This window comes from Saccoglossus kowalevskii, chromosome 5 (genome assembly GCF_978046115.1).
Source record: "Saccoglossus kowalevskii chromosome 5, keSacKowa6.1, whole genome shotgun sequence".
In the NCBI taxonomy this organism is placed as follows: Eukaryota; Metazoa; Hemichordata; class Enteropneusta; family Harrimaniidae; genus Saccoglossus; species Saccoglossus kowalevskii.
The window spans coordinates 32,565,237-32,577,816 of record NC_140645.1 but is presented as its reverse complement, the minus strand read 5'-3'; the positions used below and the strand labels follow the sequence as shown (position 1 = coordinate 32,577,816).

Sequence of the window (12,580 nt, the reverse complement as noted above, 5' to 3'; positions counted from 1 at the left end):
TTTTATTTTATTTAAACTACAAAAACAAATTAATCGCTTCGACTGCGCCAGTCTAAGTATAAGCGTTCTCATTAACATAAGAAACGTGCAATATGTCAAGTCAGTAGAAGACCATAGTGTCACGCGTTTTGTTCAAATTAAAAATAGGACACTTCGATGTTTTTATCTGGGAAGTTCTGGGAACTTCGTCACGCTTGATTGATATCACTTACACGTAGAGATACCAATTTCAAATGAATGCACATTAGTTTATTATATATCGTCCAGTTTTATTCTTCCCATTCCAATTACAAAACGTTACAAACGTTCTATATTAAAAGTCAAGTCTCTGAGTCGTGGCAAAGTAAACATGCGATCAGCCAATTGCTGCAGTCGTTGGTACGATCACGTGATTACCAGGGATGTGTCTCACGGTTAAAGCCTTGAAAAGTTGCACTACTAAATACAATAATTAAACAATCTATTATTCAGATTCATGTAATATATGTTTATAATCTTCACCCAAAACATGCCATTTGTTGATTATAAACAATTGTGCAACGGCGTGTGAACCGAATTTGCGAACGTGAAGTCGCTATCATAACAAAAGTGTCAAATTATTCATTGGGTAATACTACAGTGTATTTTCAAAATGATGGTAATAAATTATCGATGACTTGTAAGTCAGAAAATAGTCTCAATATACCATACAATACAATACAACTACGAAACAATTCTCTAGCTGCAGTAACCACGCATTTATTTATTTCTATAATTTTCATGTTCATGTATTCCTTGTAACTATTGAATGAATAACTAAGTTGTTATCAAACTTGTTGTAATTTCTAAAAGCCAATAGATCAATTAAGGCAATTCAGAAAAGTACTGATAAATATAATTTACTCTGAATAAATTGGTCGTTAAATGTCACAACTTGTAAAAGTAATGTATTAAAAATCTATAACGCGCTAACTAGTCAACTTACTTAAAACTATTGTATTTACTAAGCTTTGTTAATAATTGGCCATATCTCAGAATGACGTCAGCATTATATTGAGCTGTGAGAAATATGACAACGTGAATGGTTTATTTTCTGAAGCTACCACGAAATTGAATATAAATATGTTCCGTGGACGTCAACATTAGTACAGCAATAAGTCTTCATCTCGTTCAGATGTTCTGAGTGAAAAACGATAGTACAATGTTATAAACTCAATGCTACAGTTATTGTAACAGTCGTTTATTTTTAATTGGTTTCACAAGAGTAAAATTGTTTCACAAGAGTAAAATTGTTTCACAAGAATTTAATTGTTCACAAGAGTAAAATGTTTTGTATGTTCTAATCATAGTTTCATTGCATACATATACTATAACATGACATGGCACAGAATACATTTTTGTAATGAATAAAGTAAAATATAAATATCATATCAATCGATGTAATCTGTAAAAAAAGCATTACGCTGCTCAGTATTTACCTTTGTCGTGTTTATTATCTCATATGTAGATTGTGTGTTTCTTGTTTCTGCCTTTAATGTAGGTTTTATATATACATGTACTGCATCTTTAGTCATTGTATAAAGTGTTGTATAATTATCACGTGAGTTCGACATAGACTTTAAAAGAAAATACAAAATACCTACATAAAACAATAAATTTCTCGAAAAATAAAAACTGTTTTAAACGAATACACGGATATATATTTCCACCGTTTTTGCGAGGATGATTTTGCCGATAACAATATCAAGACATGTCTGATTTAATTACTTAAATATATTGTGTGTAGTAGGAAACCTAAATTATTCTATGTGGATGAGTTATTGTTATAAAATATATTTTCAATATCCACGCTATGTACCACATAGAAAACATTAATCTTCATTATTAAACATGGAACAAACCTGTTCTGTGCTTCGCTTAAGACGTCTTTTTATAACAATGGTGAAGACATTCGCTGTCACTGAGCAACAAAGAAGAACTGTAAGTAATACCGCCATACCGACACTCACGTTGCAGGAATTCTGATCAGTTGCTGGAATAATTTACAAACACAGCACATGCGGTGTGAATAAATATAATATTACGTCATCGGTTTTTACAATATTGACAATTGTTATCGTCATCTAGATTACATATGCATTGCGCTTATGTATATACAGATCGCCATATGTTTAATACATTGAATACGGACGGTGAATTTACGTCTTTTATCTACGATAATGTGTATTCAATACCTATAAATGTTCAAATATTATATGTTAGTACTGCAATATCAAAATTAGATAATATATTAATATATCATTAATATCTGTAAAGAGAGGTATGATTAACTCTGCCGTGAAGTTTACCTGATCCCGTTGCCTGGACTTCAATATTGGCGTATGATTCTCCAAGTTGACAGCGATAAGTATTGACACCTTGTGCATCAAATACAGTTAACGTTGTTGTCTGTTCATCACCTTCCACTGGATCAATATCATAGCCTTCATAAGAAAGATCTAATTGTGTGTAATTTGAACCATCCTGTAGAAACCATTTCCAACTCTCGTTATCGGGAAATGGTGGTATAGCATCTGTGCCGCACTCTAACACGGCGTCAGACCCTGCTTCGATTATACGGGGACTTGAGTCAGTGATAGCTTTAACCAGTGGTTCATCTGCAAAATAGAACACAGTCAGTTATAAGTATGGCAAATATGTTATATATACGCAATTAACGCATGTAATGTTAATGTAGAAATGTCACTAGACCTATCAATGTATACATATCTAATTCGTAATGTTAATTCATAGCTTATCATGAAATAAACAGAATCACATACCATGACCGTGTGTATGGGCAGTGTAGAACCGACTCTTGAAAAGACATGCGTTCTTTAGCAGAGAATGGGTTTACAGAGGGAGCTACAAAATCATGCTAAATTCCGGCCAGTGGAATAATATTACAAAGTGGTCGTATACAATCCCAAAAACATGGATTTTTGTTAACCAATTGTGGTATTTAAGAATTGATGAGTTTAATCACCACATTTGAATATTTTAATATAATGTGTTTATTTGGCAGAATAAAAATTTCATCTTTCATATAATAATTTTAATTTAAAATCCATATTATTTTGGCCAAAAGAGAATGACACTTTATTTGACAGTAGGGTTGTTAACAACATAATTACTTATTAGTAGCGAGCACAGAATTCCACGGAGACATTAACAGATCAGCGCATTTTTACAAGTATCATTGAAATCTCGTATTTTTTCGAGATATATTGGTGGAACAGACACAACTAGACAGTAATCAAATGCAGACACCAAAACTGATGATGAACTAAACTGCAATGACTGCAATTGTGTGCATTGTACAATATACATCGTGTCATATTCAAACTATTGCATTTGCCACAGGCAAGAACAAATAAATAAAAGACTTGATGTCTAAACCGACCACAATAATTCAACTAATAGATTTACAGATTTTTCTCAAAACTATGTAAAATAAAAAAAATAATTCGCACAGTACTTCTACACTATTGTTTTATCTTAAACAATATACCTCATGGTCTAAATAGCTTCATTGTTGTTGAGTGTCTCCTTCCAAATTTGACATCGTTCTTTATGTTAGTTTGAATGGTTTTTGCTTTGGTAATTGCAATTGTCATCACTTTGTAAATCATACCAATTATCAAAGTAATGTAGCTGATATTTCCCAAGAATTCGAAAATAGCATTTTTACTAAAAATTCCAAAAACGGTCTCTAAAATAGAAAGTAAAAGATATTAGCAAAGTGAATAAATCCAACAAAAATCAACTCATGGAACATACATACTAAGTATCAAAGTAATTGAGTTAGTAGTTTCAAGAAAAACTAGAACAAAAGCATTTTTACTAAAAAAATACAAAATATTTTCTAAAAATAAAGAATTGAAGATATCGCCAGGAAATAAACAAATCTGACAGAGGTTTACTCAAGATATCAACATAAAAAGTAAAAAAAATAATCACTGAAGTAGAAAATTGAAGAATTGTGTCACCAAATTAACAAAATTGATAACAGTCAACCGGATTCATGTGCACTGTATACCAAATAGTGTTATAGAAGAAGTTCGTTATGCATTGTTATCTATACACAACACAAATTACGTCAATTGGTTCAGCGATTTTTCAGTCACCTTACACCCATCCATCAATCTAGATTAACCAAGACCACTTTCTAATGTGACGCCCTGAAACATACAAAAATACCACAACCATGTTCGTATATAATGTGAAAAATCGTACCTTAACTTTTGCTGGTTCAATTGTTGTATTCGTATAAGCTGTTTTATATAATTGTAAAAAATAATTCACTTACGACCAAAAAAACAAACTTTGATTGGTTGAGTGGTCGTCTCGAATGTGTCAACTAGACCATCTTGTGTTGATTTACATTGTATAGCCAGTGTCATATGCTCTTGCCCACTTGTATACACAAATGTGATACGACTATTCGTGGTGTAATAACCTCCATTTTCTTGCGTTGTTGTCACAGCCCCGAATTGTACATCCGAGTAAGTATCCGGACTGTGTATATCGTCATATGGTATATCCCCCTGTATCGGTGACCTCGTAGCTGATGTGATTATATAATTCCAGGTTAAAGTAGCCGAGGGTACTACGTTAACGACAGTGCACATCCAACTAAATGACATGATTTGACCAGGTGCAGGAAATTCTGTTTTACAGTCGCCTTGCTCACCACTTATCAACACTTCTTCTGCAGGGACTATTAGAAATATATGGTCAGAGGAAGTAATTCTATGTTGTGCATAGCATTGTGTATTAGATAGTGTACATTATTATACGTCATTTCAAAATTATCGAATTGATTTGTCATAGCGTGATCACATGGCGGTTTTGTTTTTGCGCATGTATAGTTGTTCACAAAAACATCGTCTGGAACTCAAATGTTCGATGATATTGCGTGAAATTATTCGATAGAATGAAACATATAGTTACCTCAATATTGTTCAAACATCAGTTGTAATGACACACTGAAATTATGAAACTCGTTTTTACTATTTCTCTAATATTCATTATATAATGTACTTGAAATGAATTCAATGGAGAAGATTAGTAGAACTAACAATATAACATCCGTATTTATTGACTTACCCCACACACCCAAGTTCGCTGATTGAAATTGTGGAATCAGATTCAACATCATACACCTGTATTCACCTTCATCCGCCAGTTTTACATCACTTAATACTAAATTATACGAGTCTGCGACCTATAAAATAAACAGTTAACATTCATTACAGCAGCAGCAAATTGAAAGATTTCCTTTAGTGAAATGGTATCTCAGTATTTTTTTGTGGGCACTTGGACAGAGTCTTGTCAAGACCCTTTAGGAGCTCTGTCAATAGAAACTTACTCGAAAGATTTTAAAATACGAACATTGGTGACATAAATTAACAGACAAAAATGAAGTCGCATTGTTAGGAAAATTACTGTAAATCAAGGCACGTTTTATTCAACTGCAGACAAGACTGCCAATAAAAAAATGAGACAAACCTCAACCTCTAGAAATACCTTAGTGCCATAGTACCAAAAGTCATCGACCACTGCCACAAAATATACTTTGTGGCATCACAACCGATGAATGCTAAGTGACAAAAGGTTTCTGATCAAGGTAACCAAGATGGCATCACAACAGTGCATGATCTTTCCCTACAATGTTTTAGAAAACAGGATCTTGTTGCTGAATGTTAATGTAATATCCAGGATAATTTCATTTTCAGATGAATTGCTCAAGGCTAATTTAAGATAAGTAATTGTTAGATTTTGAAGAATTTAATGCATGTCAGCAATGGAAAATACAGTGGCCCTCGCTAAGTTGCAGATTTCAGAATCCTAGCAAAAAACTGATCGAGAGGTCTCGTGAAAGATTTTTATTCATAGATAGATAGCAAGCAGCCTGTCACTTGAGATAGCTCCGTTGTTAGCAAGGCACATTTCAATTAAAGAACTGAAGATATAATTAGAAAATGAACAATATGTAAAGTATCAAAGCAATCAGACTTGCTGGTTTCAGCAATAATTTGAAAATATCACTTTTTACCAAAAATATTCACCAGATAATTTAAGATATCATCATGCAATTAACAAATCTAAGAGAGGTCTACCCAAGGTATCAAGTCATTCGGGCTTATGGATTTCAAGAATAAGTCGAAAAAGTAAAAAGTTGACATGGACGATCAGTCATATGATAAGCTTCGCTCGACAAAGTCGACAGCAGAGCCAAAAAGCACATGTACACACATGTATTGGACAATATCACAGCATCCATTTCTGCATGGATTCAACTCATCGCAACAAGTTTAATAGATCATTATCAAGGGGAACGCCCAAGAAGTACTCAAAGTCGTGACTTCGTACCCCTGTATATTTATCTCAGTAATCAACAGCCAGCAGGTGTCATCTCCTCCAGCCTATTAATGGCCAATATACTATGCGACAAAACATTAGTTCTTTTACTTCAAAACTGCCGGCAAAGCTATAGAATTTTGGGAGCAATCCAACCACCTGCGACTTAGCCGAAACTGCGACTTACCGAGGCACAACTAAGCGAGGCGTTACTGTACATAAAACTTAACCACACTTACATTATCAATAACATATTCACAATCATCAAGGGTACAACCAGCTGTATTAGTAGCTATAAGGGTTGATTCAGTTGTCCCCGATATTGTTCTCTCCCATCTTGGTTCAAGCCCTGCCGTTACATCACCATCAAGTTTACATTTTAATGTCACATCATCACCTTCAAGTACCTGGACATCAGATGGACCTTGATTCCATGTTTGGGCAAACACTGGATCAAATAATATAATGTATAATTACATATGTTGACATGTTTTATAACAAGCTAGTATATTATATGTGATACCTTATGATATCTTATATTCTTATTTAGCGCAAATACAATAAAAAAATTATAATGTCATGGTAACACAATGCAGTCAATACAGGTTACATATTACACGCTTACCCAATTGATTAAAACAATAAGTTGTATCAACATTCAATCGCATGGTAATTATATTGTACTTGTACATGGTTATGTCATGTGATGTATTATATTTGTTGTACTTATGCTGATAACTAGCACGTATAAAGGTAATTATTTGTGTTCATTTCTAGAGAATCATACGATTAATTTAGACCCTTGAATACATGTTCTGGACTACAATGCAAATTGCCACGTTCTACACCAGTGGATCTCTTAGTATCGTAAAGTAAAGGTTACAATCAACACATAATATGTTCCAGGGTAATCTTGCCACTGTATATGTGCATAAGCTTGACAATCTGTGGGTATTATTTAACACTATAGATATACTCGTTGCACCACTTTTTGAATGTTGTACTGTCTGATGTCGCCAATATGCTCAAGGATATTTATGGCGATATATATTGTAGTCGTAGGCTTGTTAATCTGTAGATATGTCATCATGATACAAACATATACACTACAACAGTTCTGTCGTTGCACTAAATCGAAGCACCTTGGAAACCAAATGTCGTATGTTTGAATAACACCTTTACACGTAACAAACAAACGTTAATTTGGATCACCACTGCTGAATCAACACCTATTCATTCGTCTGTATTTCTCTACATACCATTGTGTATTTTGTTTAGTGAATGCACTGTAAATGTTCCGTCTCGCTGTTACATTATTGTACGGATTAGGTTGTATAACGGTCCTGATAATCGTTTATTTAATGTTATATTAAGATACTTCGGAACATATGCTGCGACACTTTATCTCAACCACAACATGAAAACAAAATAAAAAAAACAAAAAATGTGGTCATTTCAAACCTCTCAATTTACAAGGTTGTATAATGCTATGTAAGCACATCATCTTTGTAATCACTGTGACGGAATCCACTATGTTTTACAGTACAATATAAGTTCTCCTCGTATTTTTGCAATGTGTGTAAACTAAACTTAAATAGCTCCTACAGTGTTTGTATGTGTTATTTATCGTCGTCGATAAAATGTTTTGTTCTCTTCTAGCAATATGCCGTATAGGTTGCTTATCACATAAATAAACACAGTGCAGTTCTTCGGAGAGTATCATCATTTGTAAAAACACTACAAACAGATAAAGTATTGCAATGAAATTTATTAAAATATGACTCAAGCAAATAATACACATGTACTCAAAACGAGGCTGCCAGCACCTGATACCCAGATACGACAGAGATGGCATACCAGCAAAGGCAACGCAGTAGATCAAGATATAAACAAAAATTAAATTACAAAGCTATAAGCTAATAAACTCAAACAGGCAAACAATAAAATTACCAAGCTATAAACTAATACTCACATAAAATCAGAAATAAATAAATTGGGCGTGAAGGCTTCTCTCTCATCCCACATGCGAGTTGGATCCCCTAGGCAAAGGATGACTTGCTAAGCAGAAAAGGGGGTCTGAGGTAGCCACTAAGAAACCAAGAGATCAGACGGAGCGTTCTAGAAAGAAGGGGGTCTCGGTGAAATAGAATGGTAGGTGAGACCTGACGGTACATCCTGGGAGGAGGGGGGACCTCTTGAAGCCTGATTACTGCGTCCCAGGCTGGGTGAAAGAAGGCCTGGTGAAACCTGATGGTTGCGTTCCTGGGAAGGAATGGGATCAAGTGAAGCCAGCTGGCTGCGTCCCGGGATAGCCTAGCCTTAAAGTTGGATAAGGTGGTCAGGGATATTGGCTTATGCTGCTGTTGCAGCTGCGCCTATTCGGAACAAATAACCAGCAAAAAGGTGGAAGGAGAGTCAAAGTCGAGTTAAGAGTGTACGAAGGGAGTCCGTAAAAAAAGAGTGGCGATAAAAGGGAACTCCTTCCGGAAGCAGTAGGAAAAGATCGCTAGGTTTAGCATGCATACAGTTTCGTAAAGCAAGGAAGCTGCGAGTCGGAAAATATTGGAGGTTGATTCCTCTGCGGAATTGATCAGTTTTTGATGATTTAATATGAATTGAGATAACATCTAATTTACCGCAACGTAAACAAAGTTGATGTCAGGAATGTACAAGTGCGGATCAGGGTTAAAATCAAATTGGGGGCACGTGATTTTGCTGCAGCGCAGAAAACCAAGGTGAAGCTGATCGGCACAATATACGACAAAAAATAAAACAAAATGTCCTCGGAATTTAATGGAAAAGTACAAGAACTGCCTTGAAAATTGTAAAATGCACAGAAACGGAACCAAGCTTTGACCCTTGTAGCATATAATTGAACTGTTCTCAAACTCAATGATACTTGTTGAAACTGGGTGATGGCCCGATTTAGCCGAATAATATTGCTGAGGGTACTTGGCATGGTATCTTTTGAGCCATTGGTGCTGCTTCTCTGAAACGACGAACCTGCTAGGATATCTCTTCGTAGGGATGGTGAAATAAGCTAAATAAAAGGTAGAGTTTCCGATGATGTCCCACGTGAACGAAATAAATCGTTTCCCAAAGGCATGATCGGCGTTGGAGCAACGTTAGTATTCAGAGCGCTTTGGCTGTTCGTCACTCAACTGTTGCGACTCAGAGTTTCCCGCTTCCTGTTTGGGGCGAAGTCACTTTCCGTGTTTGGTGTTGAAACTGCATGGCGACGATATTGGCTAGGTTGATGACAGACAATTGCAGATTCTGTATTGTCTGAGGGGTGACAACTGCAGGATTCGGACCCTGATCATTCTGATGACTGCAGCTGCTTGGGCTGGTATGACCGTTGATTGGAAATTCGGCGCTGCAGAATGATCGGTAAGACTTCTCGTTGGCGGATTGCCAGCTGATCAAGCGAGGAGTTAGTTACATTAGAGGTCGTTGTCTGGATCTTCGTCGTTTGCCTTGTTACTGGTCGGGTGTAAGGAGCAGCACGATGAGCGTTGCCTTTGTTGCTGGGGATGACCTTTTCGTGGACGAACAATAGTAAAAATTGGCGTTGATTACAACTTTCGATCTCGAACCAAACTCACAATCAGGAACTCTTTAGGATCTACCTGACGTAGCACCAGGAAAGAATGCAAGGATGTAAATTGACAACACCATTGATGTTGATGTCTGCTACTGTAGTTCAGAAACAAAGACGAAAATAATAGCGAAAATATATAATAGCAAAATGACAGCATGCGCGAGTGACCAGGAACAAAAAATGAATGAATAGAAAGGGCACAAGACAAAGGAAACACGTGACGCAATGTGTCGTGTGCACGTAAACTTGGTCCTGATTGGCTATAAGGGAAATCTTAAAAACAAATACACAACAAGAAAATAACGTATAGCAGGCCCCTTAGTTGATGGATAAAAAAACGTTTATTTACGAACTAGTACATTAGTAACCACATGTACACAATAATCTGCAGAGTACTACATACAAACAACTGTGCATTCCTTCGATACACACAACACCTATATAAATTCAGATTGACAGAATGCCAACTTATTTAGCTATATAGGTAAGGAATTCCTTGAAACACTGAATAAATGTCCATTTTAAAACATGAACTACAGTGTATCTTAAAGTTTTTAATATTTTTAAAAGTCAAGTGTGTGAACCCAATATTATCATACAATGTATGTACAAAAAAACACTTAATATAGGTAAAATAAATGTAATTTTCTTAACTTCAAAACCATTATAATTGAAATGTTGCAACAATATTTGTGTTTGTATTAATGAATGTAAATCAGGATTTCCAAAGCCACAACAAATGGCCTATGATAGGAAAAAGAAAACAGCATATATCAAAGTTGTCTGTAAGATTGTTTGGACCAGTAATAGTAACGTCATATTTTCATGTGGTTTATTTTAGTCTTAGTTGATATATGAGTCAATTATTGTCAATATTTACATATTAGAATTACGTCATTGATATATTACAGGACATGTATACCACGACTGCATTGCAAAATTCATATTTATGCAGTTGTGAAGTAAACATTATTACATAGATATGTGAATGTTCGAAATAATAATTTTTTACACGTTGAGAAAGCATAAACTGTTGAGTAAGTGTCACTTGATGTCCGGTCATTCTTTGTGTATAACGATACCCACGTACATATATGCCGTACATGATTATATGCTCGATGCAACTCTATGATTTATGAATTGGAAGATGTTTACTGCCTAACATGTGTAAATGAAACACCGTGACAACAATTATTCCGACACATTGCTATATTAGATTCCAAGACTCACCTTCTGTTTCAGTGCTATACTACTATTTCGTTTTAGCAACACTGTCTAACATGATCTCTTCTGACAATTCCTGGCATATCGCCAATAATGATATGTAGTAATAGATTGCAGACACAGGCATGGCGATAGAAATGGGGTAATAATGATCGATCAAGATTTATTGATAATGAACTATTCACAGGAGGGGATTTCATGCGCGATAGTCTGCTATTTCGAGATATCATAACATTGTGTAACATAAAATTTCATATTTGTGTGTGCTCTAAAATAATACACACTGAGGCAGAATGTTTAAGTTGATATATGTATATTAAAGCGGGGAAGTAGTCACCTGCATATGATATAGATGGTCATGGCGTGTCATCGTCAACAAACCCATGAGTCTTTGCGTTTTAGCGTGTTTTGTTATCGTTGCTTGGTACTCAATTCCCGCGCGTGCGCAGATGAAGACTATCCCGCTTCAAGCGATTGCCTAGAGATGTTTTGTGTAATTATTAGGTTCAAAACGCAACAGATGAATATTTAATTACCATTAGTCTCCAACTGGATCAGTGAAGAGAACCAGCAGATTAATGTTTAAGAAAACCAGCGGACAGGCTGGTGACACACGTGACAACTATGAAGTCAACGTTTATTTGTACTGGCACGCATGTCGTCTTTCCAGTGTTGGTTATTTTGTATCATTACGTGATGATTTTCCTGAAATATTATGCATTTGTATGAAGTTATTTGTTCGAGACCTGAATTGATAGACTACAAACTGAAATCTTGCGCTCGGAGGACACTCAAGGCTAACCATAATCAGCAAACCATAATCATAATCAGCATGATGTCTTTGACAGAAATCGTTGTTATGTGTTCCAGTTATGTGTTCAGCAGATTACACCAAGTGTACATGCATTTATAGATATTCATTGGAAATATCTACGCATCTAGCCATGCAATAAACATGTCTTACCTGATATTGACGTAAAGTACACGTAAATTGTGATAATATTCGTTACACACATGTTCCGTCCTAATGTTCGACACTGGTAGTTCACGATGATGGCATGTTGTGTAAAGTACCAGGATAAACGTAACAATGCTCTTTTCACTGTGATTGCTGGCATGTGACAATAAAGTGTACAAAGTCTATTGACCCTATTCGGATCGGTCATAACACGTACGCCAAATAGATTTGATTTTGTCCCACCCACATATAATTCATTGTTTAATTGAGTAAATACTTTCTATAACATGATTGGCCGAGAACCTAACTTATTTGCATAAATTAATAATTCACGCGCTTTTATTAGACCTATGTCGAAATGCGTCCCAAGTATCGCATAAATTAAATTTCCACGACAAAATTTCCAATTAGTAGTA

General features: G+C 35.3%; 1 protein-coding gene across 2 annotated transcripts; it reads right to left on the bottom strand.

Annotated features, from left to right (window-relative positions):
• Nucleotides 1–248: 248 nt before the first annotated feature.
• LOC102808126 (uncharacterized) lies at nt 249–12,323 on the bottom strand. Of its 2 annotated transcripts, none has more exons than XM_085499332.1 (8): nt 12,171–12,323; nt 6,621–6,829; nt 5,128–5,245; nt 4,328–4,738; nt 2,328–2,636; nt 1,881–2,011; nt 1,458–1,595; nt 249–1,158 (listed from the first exon to the last, which is right to left on the bottom strand). In XM_085499332.1, exons 1-8 carry the CDS (start codon nt 12,220–12,222, stop codon nt 1,150–1,152), a joined length of 1,377 nt encoding a protein of 458 aa, XP_085355458.1. In that variant the 5' UTR covers nt 12,223–12,323; the 3' UTR covers nt 249–1,149. The 2 variants fall into 2 exon arrangements, with proteins under 2 accessions (XP_085355458.1, XP_085355459.1); XM_085499333.1 differs by having other exon boundaries at nt 1,881–1,939.
• Nucleotides 12,324–12,580: the final 257 nt, after the last annotated feature.

Coding starts and splice junctions, on each gene's coding strand:
- LOC102808126 (XM_085499332.1), bottom strand. CDS start 12,222: ATGTGTGTAACGAATATTATCACAATTTACGTGTACTTTACGTCAATA. Junction 4,739..5,127: donor AGCGAACTTGGGTGTGTGGG/GTAAGTCAATAA, acceptor TATTTCTAATAG/TCCCTGCAGAAGAAGTGTTG. Junction 2,012..2,327: donor AGTCCAGGCAACGGGATCAG/GTAAACTTCACG, acceptor AAATTATTCCAG/CAACTGATCAGAATTCCTGC.